We start from the raw sequence: 26,338 nt of genomic DNA, 5'->3' as shown, positions 1-26,338 counted from the left end.
AAAGATAGGTAAGTCAATTTAAAAAATAAAATAAAAAGTTTCTATGTATCTAGATTATGACCCATGATACAACGGGTTATTGCACAGTAATAAGTGAATGCATTGCACAATTAGGCGTGATTTCCGCATGTTGACAGAGTGCGGTTGAACAGAAGCAATATAAATAAATAAATATAGGTGATCGAGAGAATAAGGTGCATGTGGTTATAAAAACATATACTATTTAGGTAAGAAGTACTGTAAGCATGTAGAGGTGTAGACAGTTTGTATTACCGTTCAGTCCTGTTTCTGTCCGTACCGCTGGCATCTGTGTAGGTGACTGGCTTTGTTCAGTTCACGTATGACACTCGGGTAAAAGCTGTTCTTTAGTCTATTTGTCCATGATGCAATGGACCTGAACCGTCTACTAGAGGGCAGTGGTTCAAGAAGCTGGTGTCCAGGGTGGGAAGGGTCCTTTAGGATGTTGATGGCTCTGCTGAGGCAACGGGTGGTGTAGCGTGACCGTCTACAGGGATGATGTCCAAAAACTGACAAGGTGGTGTGAAGAAAACAACCTAGCCCCGAACCCCTCAGAAACAAAAGAACTCCTAATAGACTTCCGAAAAAATGATTTTAAAGCTGATATTTTAAGTTAGAAATCTTCAATAATGCTGCTTTAAATGTCCACAAAACAAGTTCCTGTGATCACTGAAATTATAGCAATAAACATAAATGAAGACAAACAACGCAACTCGTCTTGTGTTACAGGGAAACCGAAAACTTCAAATCCCTCCATCCGTTGGTGGAAAACTTGGTTACACCTTTACCTCTGACTGTTACAAAGCACTGAAAGTGGAGACTCCTTCCAAAAATGAGATGTCCCGTCACAGGCAATTCATCAACAGTTACAAACATTTAAAAAAAAAAAAAGAAAAATGTGGACCATAAATGCATCTGTGTAAACTGTTACTTTTAGAAAGGAAAAAATCTCAGACAAAACTGTTTAATTTAGATTCTCATGTATAAATACACAAACTAGACATTGTTTTGTCTGATCATGTAACATCCAGGAGTAGGAGTGGTGGTAGTTGTTGTTGACTTTTCAGGTGACGTACGTTACTAACCTCACACTTAACAGATCAGCATGCCTCTGTATGCTCGGTCTAATCAGAACAGGTGCGTGCGAGTTTACTGGGACAACGCTGTCGCTGTGTGACTTTGACTGAGCAAGCAGAAAGGAAGTGGATGCCCACGTTTTGAGATGGTGCGGTTTGTTCTGCTCTTATACATGTGACCTGCCTGCAAGGTTAATGCACAGCATCGTTACAGTTTAAGCACGCTGGAAAATTTCAACTCAACTTTTATTATCATTCTTCCACATCCGTAATGTAAAGAAGAACGAAAATGTTGTTTTCTTACGGACCAAGGTGCACAGACAGTGCAAACAACAAATATTGAAGATAAAATGGCAAACATTATAGACTGCACAGCTCGTTACCAGCTCTTGCATTAATTGAATTGAAATTGACACTCGCGGTTCTGACGCCCCATGACACCCTGATGAAAACTCTACTTTGTCAGATTGTATTTTTTTCTCCTCGTTTGACAGCTCATATGACGTTCCTTGATAGCCATGATTGACAATTTCTTGACATGCAAGGATGTCAACGATGATTGCTCAGGGTCAGACTTGTAGTGTTGACCGTCTCCCACCCAAGACACGGCAAGAAGTTATGGCACTATGATGGCCTAATCTGATATGATGACCATCATGAAAGACAAAAATATCATGTACTCTGATCTCCACAAATCCTTCCAGAATCTCCAGAGAGTTCCCTTTATTGGAACAGGATGTGGTTTGCTGCGTTTCGAAAAACCCACCCAAAAAAAACAACAACCCAAAAGGTCATCACTGTCATTATGTTAGAAGAAGTATTTCTCAAGAAAGTGATGTGCTGATTTATGGTTCTGGTTTAGTGCTTCTTTAGTTCTGATTAATTTCCTGGGTCAGCTGGGGAGTGCTTTATTGTCACAATAATGGTGGACATTTCTCATCTCATTATCTCTAGCCACTTTATCCTGTTCTACAGGGTCGCAGGCAAGCTGGAGCCTATCCCAGCTGACTACGGGCGAAAGGCGGGGTACACCCTGGACAAGTCGCCAGGTCATCACAGGGCTGACACATAGACACAGACAACCATTCACACTCACATTCACACCTACGCTCAATTTAGAGTCACCAGTTAACCTAACCTGCATGTCTTTGGACTGTGGGGGAAACCGGAGCACCCGGAGGAAACCCACGCGGACACGGGGAGAACATGCAAACTCCACACAGAAAAACCCTTGCCGGCTGCTGGGCTTGAACCCAAGACCTTCTTGCTGTGAAGCGACAGCGGTAACCACTACACCATGGTGGACATTTATTGCAGAAAAAAAAAAGTCGCCTGGTTCTAGTATATTTTTCTCAATGGCCTCCTATCATTTAGAGCACGGGATCTCAGAAGGCATGGACGAGTTTGACTTTAGTGTTTCTTGATGTGCTACAAGAAAGCACAAAATGGAAACGGGGCATCCATGTTGCTGGTTTAAAATATTTCCTGTTATTCGTTGCTCCTGTCAAGGCTTCCACTAAGCAAGTGTTTTGACTGAACATTTTTACACAGAGCCCCTGGGTAGCGCCATAAGACTGGACTCGCTGTGTACACTCAGACATTCATAACTGTGTTGACTCAACATTTCCTGCAAAGTCCTGCAATAACTTTAGTGTTTTTCTTCTGCCACCAGCTGCTAGGATACAACTGAACAATGAGGAATAAAGAGAAGGACGCACCAAGAGACCGGTGAGTTTGATTTTAGTTTTTGTTTGTACATCTACTGCCATAATGCCGTCCTTTTAAACACCCTATTTTTTTCTCTCTCTCTTTCTATATTATACACACAGATGGCATTTAGTAGGATTCATTTTCTTTATCCTTGGCCTGGGAACATTGCTGCCTTGGAATTTTTTCATGACTGCCTCAAAGGTAAACATCTACTGCATAATGCAGCCCAACAGTCCAGACCATCAGATACACACCTTCACATCCATATCCTACCGTTTTCCATAACAAATATAACTACTTTCCTGGCAACAGGAAAAGGAAGCTTGTTTATACTTAAAGCAGATACGCAGAACCCTGGCCTCACTTTTGTTTATAAATGCCTTGAGACCTCAAGAATGGCACAGGAATAGTTTTAAGCGTTAACAATAAATCTAATATAGTAATTTTTATGATTAAAGTGATTCATATAGGTAGCGGTCTGAGTGAATGACCTTGACGTCCGTAACGTCACAGCAGGAAGTCTATCGGTCTCATCGGCATTTCCGCTATACTAAACACAGAGCTGACTGCAACGCCGATCCTCCATTTTGAGCTAATTTATCGCCATGCCATGTAGATGTGTTGCTAGCGGGTGCAGCAACACGACAGAAGGTGGATTTACGTTGCATTCATGGCCCAAGAATGTTCAAACTGCAAAGATTTGGACGCGTTTTGCGAGAAGTTCACGGGCATATTGGGAGGCTATGAAGTGGTCTCTCCTCTGCTCTGCACGTTTTACTGAAGACTCGTACGAGACCTCTGATCTGTTGAGGAGCGTTGGCTATAAGCCCGTATTGAAAGAGGGTGCAGTACCAACAATTAAAGGAAAAAAAAAACAAGAAAAGGAAAGTATTTATTTTATTTAATTTTTTTAAGTGAGTTCAGTTGCACCAGTCCTCCTGGAGAGTGAGCCGAAAGTTGTTGGTAAAACCCGGGATGGGACATACTGTACTGTATCACTCGGGCAGTGACCTCCCCGCAGTTGTTCCTAAAACCGGTGACGTCCCGTTCCGTCCCGGGTTTTAGTAATTGCCTGAGCCGAGCAGTAATGGCGGAGTACTCAGTATGGAGAAAATGGAGAATGAGTGGAGCAGCCGTCTGATTTCTCTGCTGGATATTGCAGCCATCTTGCCCTTGCGTGGAAGAAGTGAATGAACGAACAACTGAAAGTCAGATTGTTTCAAAACAATCGGTCACAAGATCAGCCTTCAAGAAGCGAGAACACAGACGGGTAAGCTCCGACTCTCATTTGGATACAAAACAACAAAAACATGTTGTTTACCTGCATTTAGATGAATCCATGTAACTGTATTGTGTGTTTAAGTTACCGGTATAAGATTATTTAATTTGCTTCAGAATGTGATTGTCTCAGTTCATCTGATTATTTAATTAGCCTTTTACGTTTCATCAGTGAAAATGCATGCATGTACATGTACGGTATGCTGCATAAGTTATAACACCCATCCTGTTTTAATGAGAGTCAACCCACAATCAGTGAAGTCAAATCAGTCTTAGTTGAGCAAGTCGGTGACGGGATTTCTTACTTTCACCGTCAATTTTTATTGATATGACTTTGGTCTATAGCTGTCAAAGGCCTCGGCCTTAAAACCGGTTCCCGCTGTGACGTCACGCACTCAGGGCTGGCTGGCTCAGCGGGGCAGCTCGAATACCAACTTTGCGGTCGATTTTAACTCTCAAATATATATATATATATATATATATATATATATATATATATATATATATATATATATATATATATATATATTTATTTTTTTTTTTTATTCCCATTTATGCAGCATACAAGAGTCAAGGATGGAGATACTATCCACTCAGAAATACATTTAAAAATAAAGGTTCTGTGTATCAGCTTTAAGAAAGGCTGCAGTGAGACAGCTGGCTTCCTGGTGTCCAAAACCTTTTCAAGAAGATTTTAAAGATGTATACATTTCAAGTCTGGTCCATTCAGCCTTGTTTGTGTTCCGTTTAATGGATCTGAAGCTTTTATGGAGGTTGTGGGCTTTTTCTGAGGTAAACATTGGTTCTATACAGTCACCGGCCACTTTAATAGGAACTTGTTGATTTCTAAGATTCCTGTTCTTGGCTGCAGGAGTGGAACCCAATATGGTCTTCTGCTGTTGCATGCTGAGACGCTTTTCTGCTCACCATGGCTGTAAAGAGTTGCTATGAGTTACTATATCCTTCTTGGCAAAAAAGCTTGAACCAATCTGGCCATTTTCCTCTGACCTCTCTTATCAACAAGGCGTTTGTTTCCACCCACAGAACGGTCGCTCACTCGATGTTTGTTTGTTTTTCGCACCATTCTGTGTAAACTCTAGAGACTGCTGTGTGTGAAAACCCCAGGAGATCAGCAGTGTCTGAAATACTCAAACCAGTCTATCTGGCTCAAACCAACACCCATGCCACAGGGAAAGTCACACTTTGAGATCACAGTGTTTCCCATTCTGATGTTCGAAGTGAACATTAACTGAAGCTCTTGATTTGTATCTGCATTATTTGATGCATCGTGCTGCTGTCAAGGAGTTAGAGAACGGCATCAAACAGCAGGTGAATGGGTGTACCTAATAAAATGGCTGGTGTGTGTATAGTTAGTGTTTTTATCCCCCGAAGGGGGATTATGTCATGGCAATGTCCGTCCGTCCGTCCTGGGAAGGGTACTCACCTTCAATTCAGTCGCGTTTTACCAGAGTTATGGCCCTTGATTACCAAACTTGTACTTTGACAATTTCATGAGGGTGTATTAAGCATTTATAGAATAGATATAGTTGCCAGCGGGGAATACTGTGCTCTCAGAGCACTCTTGTTGCAGTTTCTTTGGTCATAACAAGGTCATGCAGCTAAAACAATTTAGTTTATTCGTGGTTTACCTTTGCATATACCGTCATGAGTAATCACTGAAAATACGGGAAAAAGAGCAAACAGCCCAAAACCTGAACATCTCAAAAGAACTCCGTAGTTCTTAAAGATGCAATATAAACGTCGTCATCTTGTAAAATTATTTACTTACTCATAAAATTAAGATGGAAGAATATGTAGAAATGATTAAATAAAGGTTTAAGCCATGGCCTCAGCATGTTTCTACCAGGGCTTTGAACCGGTTCAAGGAACGAAAACGAAAACCGGGAACTTTTTCTATTTCACATGGAACAGAAACGAAACCAGAAACTTTATTATTTTTTATGTTCCGGAACAGAAACGCTTATTAAAAATAATGGTAACCGGTTAATACCGGTTTTTATTTCGTTCCTCAAAGTTTCCGTAGCCTACAAATAAAAAAGCCATTCTTCTCCTGCGCAAGTTTCTATGACCCGCTGGGGTTCACTTCCTGTGTGACGGTCACTGACTGAATGGAGAGAGCGGGAAGGTGGACTGCTATCACGTCTCCATTACTGAGTGTCTGAGCAAAGAAGAGCCTGAACGATGCAACCTCCCTATTGGCTGTTTGTAAAAATGTATCAATTGTTGCCCTTCCCACGGGAATCATCGCGGGCTCGAGAGACGAGACCTGACGAGTTAGTTCGTTGGTAGCAGAACAAAATGTCTGGACACAAATCGGGTTTTCAGAAAAGGAAAGAAAATAAACGGAGGGTTGAAAAATACAAAAAAGGAGGCAGAAAATGCAAAACGAGTTTTAAGGTAGGACAAATGGTTACTTTTCTGAGGCAGCCCGCTGTGGCTGCAGGCTTTCAGTTGTCATTGAATGGTTACTTTTCTGAGGCGGCCCGCCGTGGCTGCCTGCAGGCTTATTTATTATAGCCCATTTAGTTAAAATGGGTTGCGCGATGTTGCACCTGGGTCCAGATTAGGGCAGAACCGGCCCTGGCTACATTTCAGGTGTAGTTTGTTTTATGTATGTATGTACTTGCATAGATGTGTACTTGGTCTTCCAATATGGCGCCTAACAAACTCTCGCGGCGCGGTGACGTCATGCGGTAGCCCTCTATAGGGCCTGACTAGCCTTTGGTAACACACTAAACGAATTATCTTTTCATTTTTGGCACTTTTTCTGTTTGTGTAGATGGGAAGACATACTGAGAATCCAAATCACCAACATTTGAAATAATAATTGTTTTAAATTATTTCTTGTCTTATTTAATGAAGGTTGTAATAGAATTAGCCTACATTTGGCTTAAGCTGGATGAGACAGAGACATAATTTTATAGCCATTTGTTAAACAGCTGACAGGGAACGTAATTAACCGTTCCGGGAACGAAATTTTTTTGTTCTAACCGGTTCGGGAACGTCTATTTAATAGTGGAACCCAAAACCGGAAACGTTAAAATTCCGTTTCTGTTCGGAACGAACCAATAGGAAAAAAATTCTGGTTCAAAGCCCTGGTTTCTACATCAGCCTTTCTCAACCGGGGTGCTGCAGCACCCTGGGGTGCCGTCTGGCTTCGTTAGAGGTGCCGTCAAAAAATTATATATTCTAACATTGAAATAAATAAAATGAATTAAAATTCCAAAAGACAATAGTTACACTAATGCGGGTCATCGCCGCCTCATGCATCATCAAAATTTGTCTCACGGCCCCCTTTCCCATGTCACAACATCACTGCCGGCGTCACCATATGGTCAGCGTGACTGCGTATATTTTATATGGGGGTGCCTTGAGAATTTGCATACTTCTGAAGGGTGCCGTGACTGAAAAAAGGTTGAGAAACATTGTTCTACATGTCTGAGAAAACCTGTTTGGAAAGCTGCCTTCCGGTCTGGAATACTTGTTGGGGTTTGGATGGAACTCTCGTCAGTCATTTTATAGACACGCCCCAATGTCTTTACTCCGCCCCACCTCAGTCTCAAGTTAACAAGCGCCCAGATCAGCCAGGTATCTCTCCCGCAAGCAAAGAAATCACTCTGTGCTTTGGAAAAACGCACAAGAATAAGCCAGAATATATCCCAACAGCGCTTTTCCAAGATGGCGTCCTTTATTACTGGTCATGTTGACTTCATGGTTAATTACCTCCGCCAAGGAGGTTATGTTTTCAGTCGCGTTGGTTTGTTTGTTTGTTGGTTCCGTCTGTTAGCAACATTACGGAAAAAGTTATGAATGGATTGCTCTGAAATTTTTCCCAGAGGCGTCACTGGGCACAAGTAACAATCCATTAAATTTTGGCGGTGATCGGGATGACCTTCTGGATCCCGGATTTTTTTAAAGGATTCTTGGCGGAGGTCTGCGCTCTCTGAGTGCTTTTCTAGTTCTGCTATGAGTTGACTTGCAGACTGACTGGAAGCAGCTGATTTGATGTTAAACATTTGGCTTTCGTATTTAAAGCGTCAATGTCGGATGTCTCTTTTTATTTTTTCGCCAGATTACTAGGGCTGTAACGATATGCGTATCGAAATCGCGATACGCAGAGCCACGATCCGTATCGCGATACAAGAAGGCAGAATCGCGGTACACCCTTTCAAACTTCTCCTCAGCCCAAAAACAGAGGCGCTTCCAAACTTCAATTTATGAATACTTTACTTTTTATTTAAATTACATTTTAAACTTACTTAAATTACTTTTTTTTTTTATCTATTAGTAAGTCGTTTTTTCGCCGACCTGCGACAATCTTCTGCGAGTCACGCAACGTCCACACTCGCCACTGGCAGAGCATTCATTTCTTTTAAGCGGTCGCCATTCTGGTTGCGACGCGGGGAGCGAATCTGTAAACAAGCAGCTCATTGGCTGGCTAGGTGCGCCACAAGCCAATCACAATCACTTGACCGGAAAGGCATGCAGTGTTGCCAGATTGGGCAGGTTTAGGTGCTTTTTGGCTGGTTTTGAACATATTTTGGGGTGGAAAACGTTAGCAATATCTGGCAACACTGAAGGCATGTCTGCTTGGGCGGAAGCCTTCTGCGGCAGTTACATTTTGACACGCGAGCAATGTTTCACCATAAAAATTCCGTCATTTCCATCTGTTTTCCGCGATCACAGAAAATCATTGGCCCTATGAGAGTGAGACAGTGAGAGAGTCACCCCCCCAAAAAAAAAATCTTAACGGATTTACACAATTTGGAAAAATGACTTTTTCAGAACCGAAAAAAACAGAGCTTCCGGCTCAACAGTATTATTTTGAGAAATAAAACAATCTTTGGATATACATTTGTTCATTTTTGCATACATATTACTCATTCTCTGCAGTGGTCTGAATTATTTGTTATTAAATAGTTAATGTAAGTAAGTAAATGTTAATAAGTCAAATTTACTACTTTAAAAAAACATTAAAAAAAAAATCGTGGGCGTATCGAATCGTGGGTCAAAAATCGCGATACGAATCGAATCGTGAGTTGGGTGTATCGTTACAGCCCTACAGATTACACATGTTCACCATGTTCAGCATTCATTCAAAAATGTCCAAACTTTTGACTGGTACTGTACACACCTTCTAATTCAATGTTTTGCAAACTCTAATCTTTGTAAACGGGAGGGAAGGAAGATAAAGCAGGAGGGGAAAGGTTGATCTTTGTTTTGAACCAGTTGATTGTCCAATCTTCACTTCTTTTTACTCATGAAAGAAAACATGACAATTCATCATGTATTTTGAGCAAAAGGGTGACTTGTTTTTAGTTATCTTTTTTTTTTAATGGAAAGCATATCAACGAAGATTTGTCCAGCAGCATTAACTCTGTATCTGATTCATCGTATCGATTTGTATCCGACTTTTTCCGTTTTTCTGCTGTGCAGTATGTTTGCAGTGTTGTGATCTAATGATTAGTGATAGTTGCACTGTTAAATCGTAAGAATAATAAAAAATTGTGTGTCTGTTTTTGGATAGTACTTCAATAACAGGCTGAACACGTCTGAATGGAACAATGGTACGCTTACAGACACGAAAGAATACTATTTCAACAACTGGATGACTCTGCTATCCCAGCTGCCCCTGCTGCTCTTCACCCTGCTCAACTCCATCCTCTACCCCCGGTGAGCCTCTGCATTACTGATTACTGAACAGTGGCGTTAGAAAACCTGAAAATGTGCTTTTGTGTACATTTCTTTAATTTCGGTCAATAAACACAGCTAATGAGCATCATCAGAGTTTTAACTTCAGGTCTTGTTGTATTTCAGTGATTGTGCGAACTACAGTGGGGCAAAACAGTATTTAGTCAGTCACCAATTGTGCAAGTTCTCCCACTTAAAAAGATGAGAGAGGCCTGTAATTTTCATCATAGGCACACTTGAACTATGAGAGACAGAATGAGGAAAAAAAAAATCCAGAAAATCACATTGTCTGATTTTTAAAGAATTTATTTGCAAATTATGGTGGAAAATAAGTATTTGGTCAATAACAAAAGTTCGTCTCAATACTTTGTTATAAACCCTTTGTTGGCAATGACAGAGGTCAAACATTTTCTGTAAGTCTTCACAAGGTTTTCACACACTGTTGCTGGTATTTTGGCCCATTCCTCCATGCAGATCTCCTCTAGAGCAGTGATGTTTTGGGGCTGTCGCTGGGCAACACGGACTTTCAACTCCCTCCAAAGATTTTCTATGGGGTTGAGATCTGGAGACTGGCTAGGCCACTCCAGGACCTTGAAATGCTTCTTACGAAGCCACTCCTTCGTTGCCCGGGCGGTGTGTTTGGGATCATTGTCATGCTGAAAGACCCAGCCACGTTTCATCTTCAATGCCCTTGCTGATGGAAGGAGGTTTTCACTCAAAATCTCACGATACATGGCCCCATTCATTCTTTCCTTTACACGGATCAGTCGTCCTGGTCCCTTTGCAGAAAAACAGCCCCAAAGCATGATGTTTCCACCCCCATGCTTCACAGTAGGTATGGTGTTCTTTGGATGCAACTCAGCATTCTTTCTCCTCCAAACACGACAAGTTGAGTTTTTACCAAAAAGTTCTATTTTGGTTTCATCTGACCATATGACATTCTCCCAAACCTCTTCTGGATCATCCAAATGCTCTCTAGCAAACTTCAGACGGGCCTGGACATGTACTGGCTTAAGCAGGGGGACACGTCTGGCACTGCAGGATTTGAGTCCCTGGTGGCGTAGTGTGTTACTGATGGTAGCCTTTGTTACTTTGGTCCCAGTTCTCTGCAGGTCATTCACTAGGTCCCCCCTGTGTGGTTCTGGGATTTTTGCTCACCGTTCTTGTGATCATTTTGACCCCACGGGGTGAGATCTTGCGTGGAGCCCCAGATCGAGGGAGATTATCAGTGGTCTTGTATGTCTTCCATTTTCTAATAATTGCTCCCACAATTGATTTCTTCACACCAAGCTGCTTACCTATTGCAGATTCAGTCTTCCCAGCCTGGTGCAGGTCTACAATTTTGTTTCTGGTGTGCTCTGACAGCTCTTTGGTCTTGGCCATAGTGGAGTTTGGAGTGTGACTGTTTGAGGTTGTGGACAGGTGTCTTTTATACTGATAACGAGTTCAAACAGGTGCCATTAATACAGGTAACGAGTGGAGGACAGAGGAGCCTCTTAAAGAAGAAGTTACAGGTCTGTGAGAGCCAGAAATCTTGCTTGTTTGTAGGTGACCAAATACTTATTTTCCCGAGGAATTTCCAATTAATTCATTAAAAATCCTACAATGTGATTTCCTGGATTCTTTCCCCCCATTCTGTCTCTCATAGTTGAAGTGTACCTATGATGGAAATTACAGGCCTCTCTCATCTTTTTAAGTGGGAGAACTTGCACAATTGGTGGCTGACTAAATACTTTTTTGCCCCACTGTACATCATGCTGCAAAAACAGTGTTGAGGGTGTCGGCTTGCTTTCCTGCTGGAATCCAGGGAATGGTTCAGTGCTTTTCCAGTCAGATCGTAACCATCATTCTGAAGGTTGTGGCCCAAAAAGTGTACAAAGTACAGCATATCAGATTCGATGTTCTCGCTCCATAATATAGTCATGTCCAACTCAGATTAGCCAGAAAACAGCAGAGGAAAAATTCTTCATAGGAAAATCCACCATTGTTCTTTCCTTTTCAGAAAATTCAACATGGACTCTAAAGTGAACAGCAAAAAAACCTGATGATTATTCAATTATTATTAATATTGACTTGAGGAACTCTCAGGCTGCAATGAATGTAGTTGTATTTTATGTTTGTAGTGGTAGTGGGGATTAAAAAAAAAAATTATGTATTAATACGATGGTGTATTAGGGCCACTCTTAAGTTTAAAAAATGTAGCTGAGAAAGGGGGTTATATTTCACGGAAAAAAATCAGACTTTTTGAGATTTAAAGTCGGAAATTTACGAGAAAGAAACTGATATTCTCTGAGGCAACGATCACATGCTTTCTGGCTGCAGTGCATTCTGGGACATGTAGTTGAATCTCTTCGTACTTTAATTTTTTTTTTATATTGCACAATTGACGAGGAAAGACTACATTTCCTCTAACTCTCAGCTCAGCCGTGGCATCTGTGGTGTGATGTTGACCCAATCTTGAAAAATGATGAGATCTAGTTTCTTGATGCTATTTTTCCAAGTTTTTCTTGTAAATTTGTGACATTTTAATCTTGGATTTTCAGGTGGTGTGTCTCCCCCCCCCCCCCCCCCCCCAACATACACTTGTGTTCAAAATAATAGCAGTCCAACATGACTAACCAGATCAGTCACTGTTTTTGGTGGAAATTATATTACTACATGGCAAATAATTTACCAGTAGGTGTAGTAGAGTCATAGAAAACCAACAGACCCAACATTCATGATATGCATGCTCCTGAGTCTGTGTAATCGAATAATTAAGTGAAAGAGGCGTGTTCAAAATAATAGCAGTGTGGAGTTTAATTAGTGAGGTCAGTCAGGTGGCCCTAATTTAAGGATGAAGCCAGCACATGTTGTACATCCATTTCTCTCTGAAAACCTGAGAAACATGGGTCGTTCCAGACATTGTTCAGAAGAACAGCGTGCTTTGATTAAAACGTTGATTGGAGAGGTAAAACGTATACTGTAAAGAAGTGCAGAAAATGATGGGCTGCTCAGCTAAAATGATCTCCAGTGCTTTAAAATGGACAGCAAAGCCAGAGAGACGTGGAAGAAAACAGAAGACTACCATTCGAATGGATCAAAGAATAGCCAGAATGGCAAAGACTCAGCCAATGATCAGCTCCAGGGTGATCAAAGACGGTCTGAAGTTACCTGTGAGTACTGTGACAATTAGAAGATGCCTGTGTGAAGCTAATCTATCGGCAAGAAGCCCCCGCAAAGTTCCACTGTTAAAAAAAAAAAAGACGTGCTGAAGAGGATACAATTTGCCAAAGAACACATCGACTGGCCTAAAGAGAAATGGAAAAACATTTTGTGGACTGATGAAAGTAAAATTGTTCTTTTAGGGTCCAAGAGCCGCAGACAGTTTTTCAGACGACCCCCAAACACTGAATTCAAGCCACAGTACACTCTGAAGACAGTGAAGCATGGTGGTGCAAGCATCACGATATGGGGATGTTTCTCTTACTATGGTGTTGGGCCCATTTATCGCATACCAGGGATCATGGATCAGTTTGCATATATCAAAATACTTGAAGAGGTCATGTTGCCTTATGCTGAAGAGGAAATGCCCTTGAAATGGGTGTTTCAACAAGACAACGACCCCAAACACACCAGTAAGCGAGCAGCATCAGGGTTCAAGACCAACAAAATGAAAGTTATGGAGTGGCCAGCCCAATCCCCGGACCTTAATCCGATAGAAAACTTGTGGGGTGACATCAAAAATGCTGTTTCCGAGGCAAAACCAAGAAATGCAGAGGAATTGTGGAATGTTGTCAAATCATCCTGGGCTGGAATACCTGTTCACAGGTGCCAGAAGTTGTCAGAAACCGTGGTTATACAACTAAATATTAGTTTAGTGATTCACAGGAATACTAAATCCTTAAGATTTTTTCAGTTTATACAGTAAATATTTGGAGTTTGTAATGAAAAATGCAGACACTGCTATTTTTTTGAACAGCCCAATGTCCATTTTTCTTCATTTTCTGTAAAGTAATTAAAATATTGATACATTTTTCTTCATGTTTTGATGTAGAATATAATGTGCAGTGTTCCCAATGCATGGAAATAAAAACTATTATAAGGATTTTGAGCTTTACTCACGTTTTTAAACACACTGCTATTATTTTGAACACAACTGTAAATGTATGACTTTATATTTGGAAATTGAGTATTTTTCTTGGAATATTACCACCCTCAGGGTTTTCATTAGTAACCGATTGCCAATCGAAATCATCGGTTGTAATGAGGTCTGAATCGGTTGTTTTTCGGCCAAATGCAATTTTCCCGTAATTGTTCGAACTTTCTCATTGGACTTATTTGATAAGGAACGCTGTTACTTGTGCGCCGTTTGGTTGCTGAGGCTGTGTACATGTGACTAGATAAAAGGTGGGAACCGAATGCCTAAGCCTTCTTATATCGTCCAATCATTTAGCGCATATTAAATTATAGCATATCACGTGGTTCCCACATGGTAAGATGGAGACCCTATCCTGTATGGTATAGCTTGATGGCGACCGCGAAAAAACGAAAGCGAACGCTGTTTGATTTCGGCTTTGCGGAAAATGTTCAGCAGTGTTCTCTACAGGCGCTGCCACGTTATAATTCTGGCCCGCTATCCTTCCCTTGGCCAAAAAACAAAACAATATGTAACTTCATCAGTATACACCAAATAAATCGTAAAGTATTCGCTTTATTATAAGTTTGTAACTATTTAACACACAGACCATTAAATGAATGCATACGGGGCTACCTGAAGTGGCCACGCGATTGCAATAGAAAGCCAGACTGAGGTCGATCCCTGCGTTACACTACACCGCACCACGTTGCACTATACTGACACATATGCCGCTTTTCCACTACAAACGCGGCTGAGCCGTGCTGAGTTGGGCTGAGTCGAGCTGAGTGGGGCTGTTGGAGTTGCATTTCGACTACAACCGCGCTGAACCGTGCTGGCTGGAAGTGGGTGGACACATTGGGTGGAGTTAGCGAAAGTGGGTGGACGTCACGTGATGTCGTTAAGCAGCGCAAACAGTGACATCAGTGATCTTTTAAGCGGTAGTCTCACGACCCGGATAGTAAACAATAAACATGGAGGACATGGAGTCGTTAGTGTTGCTGGTCTTGGTGCTGTGGCTTGTTGTCACCGACAACGCGGACAGATACTGGCAAGAGCGTATAGATGAGGCGAGGCGCATAAGGCTTCAGAAATTCTCGTAATTTGTAATTATTATTCTTCCGGGTTTGCGGTGTTTACAGATCCCAGCGTGCTCGCGGGGCGTGTGTGGGCATGTGAGGACACTCCTCCTCACCAATCAGTGCACAGGGGAGTGTCTGCTCACGCCCCCAACCTCACTCGGCTCGCTTTGGCTCGCTTCAGCCCCACTCCAAAACGGTGCGAGTTTTAGGGGCTAAGCAGGGCTGAAGCGAGCTGAGTCGTGCTGTTTTTTGGTAGTCGAAACGCGAGCCGTGTCAGGCTGAAGTGAGCTGAAAAAGGGTAGTGGAAAAGGGCCAATAGTAACATTGGAAGCTTTAAGCTGCAGCTAGCCAGCAGCTAAATAACTTTGTAGCGTTATTGTGCAACGGTTACGCTTATCTGTCGTCTTTTCTGACCGTACACAGTTACAGTAATCACATAACAGCACACACACACATTAGTTAAGTTCAGGTCTTTTATTTTACGTATCTGCGATTGTGCAGGTGAGAGCTGCGTTTTCCCGCTGCTTCACTGTGGTTGTTTACTGCAGGACTTCCGGGTTCCTGGGTCAAAGGACCCGAACTACGGAGGCCGGGGTGGCTTTGTAGTGCCAGTCTCGGGCACGCGCACCAGCTTGTACATGGATTGGAGTGGTTTCACCCAATTAACATAAATTATGTGTATTGTAAAAAACGTATGCATTTATTGTAATTAGATATTTTGTTTATGCATGGAAGTTCATTTATTTTTCACACACAGAAAAAAATATAATTAATTCAGGGATGCGCAACAGGCGCATCAGTCTCAACTGAAATGTCAAATGAGTCTCACATTGACAATTAAGATGATATGTACAGTAAGTGTTAATTTTTTGTAAAATGATTTTGACAACAGTTGAGCATTTCCTATCCATTTATTGGCCAGTTTCACTGTCAAAAAAGCCCAAAGTCTGTCAGCTTCAGGGGGACTTCGTCCTCCTGACCCCCCACCGAGGCTCCGCCCCCCCACACCGGTCAGACACCGATTTAACAGACTCTGAATTCTAATCAGCAAAGGTTTGTAAGGTTAAGAAAATACTTGATGTGTAATTTGTTACATAGATTTTTCTATAAATATATTTCAGATGGGGGGCGGCACGGTGGTGTAGTGGTTACCGCTGTCGCCTCACAGCAAGAAGGTCCGGGTTTGAGCCCCGTGGCCGGCGAGGGCCTTTCTGTGCGGAGTTTGCATGTTCTCCCCGTGTTCGCGTGGGTTTCCTCCGGGTGCTCCGGTTTCCCCCACAGTCCAAAGACATGCAGGTTAGGTTAACTGGTGACTCTAAATTGGCCGTAGGTGTGAATGTGAGTGTGAATGGTTGTCTGTGTCTATGTGTCAGCTCTGTGATGACCTGGCGACTTGTCCAGGGTGTACCCCGCCTTTCGCCCGTAGTCAGCTGGGATCGGCTGCAGCTTGCCTGCAACCCTGTAGAACAGGATAAAGCGGCTACAGATAATAAGATGAGATATTTCAGATGGACCATGGAGAGCTAATGCTTGGATGTTAGAAATTGCGAAATTCGTTTTCGGCCGAGGGGCTTTGCCCCCCTGGTCCCCCTACTAGGGCGTTGCCCTGGACCCACATGGTGGCCTAGGCAGCCCCCATGACCCTTGGCCTAATCTGTTACCTTTCACATTTCATCTGTTGTTTTCCATACTAATGAAAACCCTGCACCCTTCCCCAAATCTGTTTTTTAAACTTAGAATTGTCCTAATACTCATAGTTTTAAAGATTATTTTAGTATGTACCATAATTAAGAAGAGGAAATCCAGAATTATGGCTGAGGCATATGTACTCGAATACCCTTCTTTATGGGAGTGGTTCATCATTATTTGCCTTAAAAATTCAATCAGAGCTGTTGTATATCAACCTAGGAGGACAATTAAATTTGTTTGCTTTCCTGCTCTCAGATTTGTTTGTCCACAGTAAGGTTAATATTGAACATTTTGGGAGAGCTGAAGGCAGGAGCTCACTTTAACAGCATGGTAACACTGAAGAATCTGTTTCTGTCAGGATCTCCGAGAAGATGCGGATAGCAGGCAGCCTGGTCTTCATGCTCATCTTCTTCATCCTCACCGCCATCCTGGTGAAGGTTCCAATGGAGCAGGACCACTTCTTCTCCATCACCATGGCGACCATTTGGTTCATAAATTGTGAGTACAGATGATTTCTCTTTCTATGATTAAAAAAAAAAAAAAAGATGCAGTACTTTTTATCCGTTTTTAGTTGCATTTAATGTTAAAGGAATACGCCACCCCCAATTGAAATTAAGTCAGTCCCTGCAGTCCCTAGAGTTGGATGAGTGAGCCAAAGCGTTTTGTAGCCGACCCAGCCATTGTCCTGATCTGGAAACGTCCCGGTTAGCTTAGCTTAGCGTAGTCGCTGTAATCCGGCGTGTCCAGATAGCATTGTCGTTGCAAAAGTGAATCAAATAACTCCAATATTTTTTATAATTATTTCTCATGACCTGTACGTTCACATCGAGTACACATATCAATGCAAATTAACACGAAGGGATTTACTAGACCAATTTATATCTGGAACTATTTTCGGCCACAGCACAGGCAAAGCACCGCTGCAGGCGCAAAGACACCACGCAGCACCTGAAAACCCTGGTTTCCCTGGTAACACTGGTGTATTGACGGAAGTTGTGGTGCTGCGTGGTGTCTTTGCGCCTGCAGCGGTGCTTTGCCTGTGCTGTGGCCGAAAATAGTTCCAGATATAAATTGGTCTAGTAAATCCCTTCGTGTTAATTTGCATTGATATGTGTACTCGATGTGAACGTACAGGTCATGAGAAATAATTATAAAAAATATTGGAGTTATTTGATTCACTTTTGCAACGACAATGCTATCTGGACACGCCGGATTACAGCGACTACGCTAAGCTAAGCTAACCGGGACGTTTCCAGATCAGGACAATGGCTGGGTCGGCTACAAAACGCTTTGGCTCACTCATCCAACTCTAGGGACTGCAGGGACTGACTCAATTTCACTTGGGGGTGGCGTATTCCTTTAAGTCAGCAGTTCTTATCATGTATTGTGCATGTGTGTAGCATTCGGAGCAGTGCTACAGGGGAGCCTGTTCGGCTTGGTAGGCTTGCTACCTCAGAAATACAGCTCAGTGTTTATGAGTGGACAAGGTCTCGCCGGGACGTTCGCCGCTCTCGCCATGCTGCTCTCCATCGCAGGTGAGTCACACAGACACAGTTCGACACTGCATGCAGTCAGATAACTGAGATCCTGCTTGTTTGGACTTGACCCAGTCTTCACCTGGTATATTGATGGATGGGTTTTGTGTAAATGTCACAGGTGAAACAGATGAAGAAACTGCAGCTCTTGGCTATTTCATCACTCCATGTGTGGGGACTCTGGTAACACTGATGAGCTACCTGCTGCTGCCCAAACTGGTACGCGTGTTGGTTTATCCGGAAACAACGCCGTTGAACTTTCTCGCAAAGATTTAAATTGCGTATTAATGAGCCTATAAATTTGGCCAACTACATACATTATTTACATCGCATAAACCATGGAAGATGACACAGAAAATTAACAATATATCAGTCTACTATAAACCTTAATAGCCATGGAAACATTCACTATCTCTACACTTGGGCTGAATCCCAAATAGTATCCTATTAACTCTACTATATTCTTACTACATTTGGGAAAACATTGGAGCACATACAGTATTAGTCAAAACTCTGGACATGCCTTCTAATTCAGTGTTTTTTCTTTATTTTTATTCACATGGATTAAAGTTTTCCGTCGTGTGAGGGATTTCCGTCAGCTGAACTCTCCCAAGGCCAAATGTGAGGTCGGTGCTGATCCGAGGAGAATTAAAATGACGGGTGGTTGGGTAGAGATTGGGTTATAACACTGATGTGTTGCAACACCATCAACTATCAGCAGGGTTTATTTAACTTTTTTGTTTTTGAGCCATGCTTTGTGTCGTTCATTTCCTATGTTTGATCATGTTTAAACGTTCGCTGTCTACGGTGCGGCATTAAAAAACCATGTGCTGTCAAAATTGGCAAAATACATTCCCATGTGCTTGGCGTGCTTGTGTCTGACCATTTCTGTTTTGTATTAAATTAAATCTTGCCAAAATGACTCAGTTCAAACTTGGACACATAGAAATAGAGCATGTTAAAAAAAAAAAAAAAATGAAAAAATAAAGCCCGGAAAGCCCGCTCCTCTGCTTCAGCCAGACTTGAAGACCCGACAGTGCAATGCTTGCAGACTGTCAGAAGTAATTAGACCTAAATTTATAGCTAACAAATCAGCAGACGCCCCAACAATTATTATTTTCGTTAGGCCAGTGTGTAAGGTATGTTAGAACTGTGCCTTATAGCCTACGTTATATCACAATTTAAAGGACGTTTGAGGAGTTGGAGGCTGCGAGCGCAATGATGTTCCGACATGCGCTAAACTTTATTCCCTGAAAATCATACACCAGCGTTCAATGCCCCAAACAGTCAAAATGTCTAGAAGACTCCGGTTAAATAATAATCATAGCCTACTCAGTTAAATTACGTCAAAACATCTGTTTCTGGCCTATGAAATGATGGAGGAAAATGAGAACAAACGCAAAGTAGATAGCAGCGATCTTTTAGGGAACTTAACACTCGTGTTGGCCACAATATTTCTCTTAGTAAAATCTTGAATTGTTTTTGAAGTCGTATTCAACACAAAGTAAGGTCAAACCCCAATTTTAATTTAAGCGAAGATCCAAACTTTTTTCTATATTGACGTCGAGCATAGAGGAGCATGTCATTCTGCTTTCGGTTTCGGCAGCATGGATGCGCTTTCCATGAAAGAAGGCACTGATGTGTCTGCCATCGATAAAGGTGTAAAAAACAAGTGGAGGTGGGCTTGGCTGTACGAAATAGGTGAAAACGGAAAGCCATTTAGTTCATGGTGCAAAAAACTAAACATTCCAGGCGCTTGCATTTGTGTGGTTTGCCACAAAAAAATAATATACGGAAGCAATGGACAGAAAGTGCTGTCGCGCCATCAACCGGAAGCCAGCCACAAGGCCAATGTAAGGGGTCTTCAGCACACCTCTTCTTTACCAGGAGCAAGTCTCACCTCAACGGAGGTCAGTCCATCTATGGCTGATCGCGTCTGTGCACAGAAAATACGTGTCTGTGCTTTTATAGCGCAGCATGACCTGCCGTTGACCATGTCGCAGCCATTGGTCGATTTGATACGATCGGTCTCGGAAGACAGGCGCGCCCTCTCTAGGTTGTCACTGTCAAATGCTCATGCCTCATATTGCACCCATGGCATTGCTGCACAATTCAAAAAAGAATTGTCTATGAAGCTGCAAACAAAAATGTTTTCTCTAAATGCTGATGAGGCAACAAATGCGAACATGGACAAAATTTTAAATGTCCTTGTTCGTTACTTTGATGATGACATGGAGAAAGTGGTCACGCAACATTTTGGGTCAAGAACAGTGAACATAGCTGATGCTTCCAGCCTCACTAATGCATTGCAAGATATTATGCAATCATATAATGTGTCCTGGGATCAAGTTGTGTCCATTTTTCTTGACAACTGCAGCGTAATGAGAGGGAAGCGGTCTGGGGTGGAGACCCAAATAAAGCAGCTCAATGAATCCCTCCTAGACATCAGCGAATTTCATCGAAATCCACCCATAACCCCCCCCCCCAATTTTCAGTCAAATAATTTTTTTTTTTGCTTTAATCCATGTATTCATTAAGACACTTCATATTTGAAAGTAATGAGACTTAGAGGACTGTCTTTCTCTTTACTTAGTTGAGCGGTTCTTGACTTGACATAACCTGGATTACTACAGTTGTGGTGTTGAATAGGGCTATTTACTGTTTTTTTTTTTTAAATTTACTATTTTCTGTTTATTGATCTCAAACGCATTAAAAAGGCAAGATATTGCGCTAATTAACTTTTGACGAGGCACACCTGTTAATTGAAAAGCATTCCAGGTGACTACCTCATGAAGCCAGTTAAGATGATGCCAATAGTGTACAAAGCATCATCAAGGTAAACACTGGATACGCTGAAGAATCTAATGGTGATGATACACGGGGCAACTTTTTGGGCAATGTTGCCGAGCAATGTTGCTGGCAACGGGCAACTAGGTGAGACACAGGGCAACTTTTCAGGGCAACTAACAATAGGCAACAACAGTTAGCAACGGCAGTTTACAGTTAGCTAAAAAAAATCGATGTCTTAATTTTTGCTGTGACCATTTAATCAAGCTGTCTGTTGTTTTTTAGAGCTTTGGTGAGGTAAATTCCTACATATAGAATATTAAAATAACAACTTACCGGCGTAAAAACAGATGAGGAGTCTCTCCATCTCTTCACTCCACTGACACTGAGCGGCCGCCATATTTGTTTGAAATTTCTGATCCGAACCTCACCGGAGGTCACATGACTCGATACTCGCGTTCTGATTGGCTTATCTCAAAAAGTTGCCAGAGATTATCAAAACCATTCAGAAAGAAACAATGTTGTCCAATCTCAGTAGAAAAGAGTCAAAACGCAATTGCCCAGCAACATTGCTCGGCAATATTGCCCAAAAAGTTGCCCCGTGTATCATCACCATAAGGGCCCGTTTACACGAGGACGCTGTCGGGTAAAAATGACTAAATATTTTATCGGAAGTGCCTTTCGTCTACACGGGGACGGCGTTTCCGAGGCTGAAAAACGGAAAAAATTGAAAACGCCTTCCAGAGTGGATAAGTTAAAAACAGCCCCCGTTGCATATCCGTCTAAACTACCCAATACGCGAAACTCTGCTCGGATCTGCTCACGTCGGGTACGCGTTTACGTCATACTTATGTCATATACTGCACATGCCAGCCTGGGAAGTAAGAAAGTAAGTAAAGTAAGAGCATGTCTGATTACATCGATCCAACGGACCTTCAAGCTGCTCTGGCAGCTTTAATAAACGTCCAGGAGTCCTTCGAACATCTATACCGAATCTGCACATATACCGTTAATGAACAGAGGCGGGTATAGTATGCTCTTACTTTTTTACTTACTTTCTTACTTACCATAGGCAGAGTAGTCAAAGTTTTCGCCGCGCAGATGTGCAGATCAGACAAGACGTTGCACATGCGTGCAGACATAGCGGAGGTCTTTCACAGCACCACCTAGCCGCCTGGCATGCACATCCAGTTGAATTCCACATTTATGCGTCACCGTATAGACGCAGATTTCCTCCTTGAAAACGGTCGTGTAGACGCGGAAAAAAGTGAGAACGAAAACGGACTTTTGCGTTTTTGTTTCAGACCGTCCCCGTGTAAAGTGGGCCTCAAATACGAAACACTTTTTTGTTTACTACATAATTCCATACATGTTCAGTGTGTTATTGCATAGTTTTGATGTCTTTAGTGTTGTTCCACAATGTAGAAAATGGTCAAAATACAGAAAAACCTGGGCATGAGTATGGGTGTACAAACTTTTGACTGGTCCTGTATACAATATACACTTGGCTAAAATGTTTTCATTCAGTGAAATAATTCAGGATAATAATTCAGGATAATAATTCAGGATAATATCCTGACAGTGAAATTCATTCTGATGGGTGTAGTACGTGTGTGTGTGTTTAGAGGTGTACATTTTGTTAGTTGACAAAATTGACACTAAATGTAGGCGGATCAGACGCTCGCTGGCCGTGCTGTTAAAATTGTGCACGCAGACGCTCATCTAAGTTTCCAAATCTGTCATTGCTTAACTCTTGAATATTTTCTATTGTGAATACGATCATTTAAAAAGCTTACCTCTCATCTCATTATCTGTAGCCGCTTTATCCTGTTCTACAGGGTCGCAGGCAAGCTGGAGCCTATCCCAGCTGACTACGGGCGAAAGGCGGGGTACACCCTGGACAAGTCGCCAGGTCATCACAGGGCTGACACATAGACACAGACAACCATTCACACTCACATTCACACCTACGCTCAATTTAGAGCCACCAGTTAACCTAACCTGCATGTCTTTGGACTGTGGGGGAAACCGGAGCACCCGGAGGAAACCCATGCGGACACGGGGAGAACATGCAAACTCCGCACAGAAAGGCCCTCGCCGGCCACGGGGCTCGAACCCGGACCTTCTTGCTGTGAGGTGACAGCGCTAACCACTATACCACCATGCTGCCCACAGCTTACCTCTGCTTTCCAAAAAAAATGTATCTGGTTAAGATCTGTTCAGTACTTTGGCAGTAACGGCAGGCTGAAGTTGGTACGACAGTAAAAAATTCTGCTCTGGGAAACTGCTGGTGCTTTTTGAGCCATGGGAAAGCAGTCAGGCTCTCTCTCTCTCTCTCTCTCTCTTCAGATTGGTTTCTGACTGGATTACTCGTGAATGTTAATCAGATAACTTTTATAGGGATGTTCTCTCGCTCTCACGGTTTCTGATGAAGTATTCAGCAAAATTTTCCATCTGCTAGTTTTGACGTTATGATTCATGGGAGAATTTGAAGTGAGTTTTCATAGCTTTACCTACTTGTTTTTTACAAATCAGACTGATTAATGTAAATAAATAACTTTTAGAATCTACACTACTGTTCAAAAGTTTGGGGTCACTTTGAAATGTCCTTATTTTTGAAAGAAAAGCACTGTTCTTTTCAATGAAGATCACTTTAAACTAATCAGAAATCCACTCTATACATTGCTAATGTGGTAAATGACTATTCTAGCTGCAAATGTGTGGTTTTTGGTGCAATATCTCCATAGGTGTATAGAGGCCCATTTCCAGCAACTCTCACTCCAGTGTTCTAATGGTACAATGTGTTTGCTCATTGCCTCAGAAGGCTAATGGATGATTAGAAACCCCTTGTACAATCATGTTAGCACAGCTGAAAACAGTTGAGCTCTTTAGAGAAGCTATAAAACTGACCTTCCTTTGAGCAGATTGAGTTTCTGGAGCATCACATTTGTGGGGTCGATTAAATGCTCAAAATGGCCAGAAAAATGTCTCGACTATATTTTCTATTCATTTTACAACTTATGGTGGGAAATAAAAGTGTGACTTTTCATGGAAAACACAAAATTGTCTGGGTGACCCCAAACTTTTGAACGGTAGTGTAACTCTGGTTTTTGATGAAAAATATTGAGATCTTAGTGGTCGGAAAGATATATTTTGAAAAACCGGAAGTCAGAAACGCAAGTGTCAATTTCATTTTAATTTATTGTCATTGTTTACTGGATGTGGCTCACAGTTTTTTCGAGGTTCACCTTGAAAGCTGTGAATATTAATCGAAATAATCATCTACATTCTTTAATATAAACACTAGTAGGCCCTACTTTTGAGAAATACAAAGGCCTCCAGAGCACAAAGAGGGTATTAGAAATAATCTTTTATTACTTTTTTTATTGAGTGTACAGATTTAACATTTTTAACCTAATTACCATAATTAAATACTAATTGGTTTTTAGTAATTTTTAAAAAACTTTGTATTCAGTATACAACCATCTATGTGCCTGTCAATTTCCATGTAAATATCTTGGAAAAAAAAAGTTACGAAAAATCATTTGATCTCATGCGTTAATGAGGCCTAGTTTGGACCGTGTTAGCCTCATACAGAATATTACGGCAGTTTTCTAAAAATTAAGCCCCCCCCCAGTCTTTGATTTGTAATATCTCAAGAACGGATAAACATTTTAATTCTGTAAAAAAAAAAAAAACAAACCGTTGTTCTGAATTCAGTGAGACCAGTTTCAAGCAATTTGAATTTTCACCTGATCTGCCGACTAAATGCCCGGAGTAATCCATTTCATATGCTTTATACACGTGTTTTACAGGAATTTGCCAGATTTTACCTCAACAAGAGGGAAGGCCAAAGCTATGAGGTCAATGCTTCTGGGGTGCTTCTACCTACAGGTACACACACACACACACACACACACACACACACACACACACCAGACTGATCTGTGTGAACCAGCATGCAGAGGTGAAAGTGGTGTAATATGATATTGATGATGCAATAATGACTACACAATCCAGTATCACAATAATGGCCTGACAGCCAGATCAAGCAAGAGCTGCCAAAAAAAAAAATCTGCACACAATAATGACAATCTATAATTTTGAGGTGCAACTGGAGATGAACAGATGATGCATCCTAAACAAATACAGATACAAACTGTAGTTAATGGGTTGTTTTTTGTTGTGTTTTGTTTTGTTTTTGGAGGGGGTGTTAACTTAGGTGGTGTTTACATTAGACCGTATCAGCGGATCATCAGATTAACGTTTTTAAAACAATTAGCGTGCATACAGCAACGCCAATACACGGATACGCTCGGCTCCGCAGGCATCCTGCGCTCCAAATCACTCCGCCCTGAACAGCGAGTGCCCTCTGGAGGGTGCGCACTCCGGCCCTGCACAGCTCACACAGCGCGCGAGTGAAGCGCACGAGCAGTGATTCGGGACTGAGCCGCTGTGTGTGTGATCCCAGTGCATATCGGGCATGCGCGTCACTTACCACTTGCAAGTGGAAGGATGGCAAGCCTAAAGACAATCATAACTACACAATGGGCAGTATTTGCATCAGTATTTGCAGTATTTTCATACTTTTATACTCTTTAATGAAAGGTGATACAAGGCGGAAGTCCGCGCCATTTTTCAGCAGTCGCGTCACATGACCAATGCCAGCGAATCAGGAAGGTGGATGTCACAGTGACGTCGTCCAGTGACGACGCCAGCTAGAGTTCAGCACAGCGTATCCGCGTATTCTCAATGTTTACACAGCACCGGCGCTGACACGATCTGGATTGAATACGTGGACCCTGGTGGATTCCCGTTTCCCGGCGTTTCCAGGCGTTTTAATGTAAACGGACAGTGCATCCGCGAAGAAAACGAGACAGATACGGTCTAATGTAAACTTGGCCTTAAATGTATATCAGGGATGAGAGTTTTCCGCTTTTTCTGAGCGAAAATCGATATTATGCCAAATCCGTCGAGATGTTTTTTTCATTGAGGGGGGTTGGGGTATGTTCTTTCGTCATACTCAAGCATACGACGATGTTACATGTTTACATTTTCGCCATCTTTAGTCTCGCTAAGTCTCGCGGTAGAATACGTGTTATCTACAATGTAATTGGCCAAAACATCGCTGGCGAGAGCATGATAGCCAATCATAACAGTTCTTACAAGAGTGTGGGAGAGAACAAAAGCCAGTCATAACAGTTCTTACAAAAGTACCCGCATCGTTCTATTTTATCGAAACTTGCACATGTTCATCGTCGCTGCGCTTCAAAAATGCGTTTCTCTTTCGTATCGGCTTTTTTACTCAAAATGGCGAATACAATTGACAAGTGA

The 26,338-nt window shown here is 42.0% G+C and overlaps 1 protein-coding gene across 1 annotated transcript in view; it reads left to right on the top strand.

Annotated features, from left to right (window-relative positions):
• The window catches only part of LOC132883416 (equilibrative nucleoside transporter 2), a 56,629-nt gene that overhangs the window by 19,210 nt on the left and 11,081 nt on the right, over positions 1–26,338 (top strand). The window contains exons 2-8 of the mRNA XM_060917038.1: positions 2,767–2,822; positions 2,924–3,005; positions 9,631–9,776; positions 17,041–17,180; positions 18,083–18,217; positions 18,339–18,436; positions 24,820–24,898. Of these exons, the coding sequence (XP_060773021.1) occupies positions 2,788–2,822; positions 2,924–3,005; positions 9,631–9,776; positions 17,041–17,180; positions 18,083–18,217; positions 18,339–18,436; positions 24,820–24,898 (715 nt within the window). The 5' untranslated portion in view covers positions 2,767–2,787. The remainder of the gene's footprint in view (positions 1–2,766; positions 2,823–2,923; positions 3,006–9,630; positions 9,777–17,040; positions 17,181–18,082; positions 18,218–18,338; positions 18,437–24,819; positions 24,899–26,338) is intronic.

This window comes from Neoarius graeffei, chromosome 3 (assembly GCF_027579695.1).
Source record: "Neoarius graeffei isolate fNeoGra1 chromosome 3, fNeoGra1.pri, whole genome shotgun sequence".
NCBI classification, from domain to species: Eukaryota; Metazoa; Chordata; class Actinopteri; order Siluriformes; family Ariidae; genus Neoarius; species Neoarius graeffei.
This window is presented reverse-complemented; position numbering and strand designations above follow the sequence as displayed.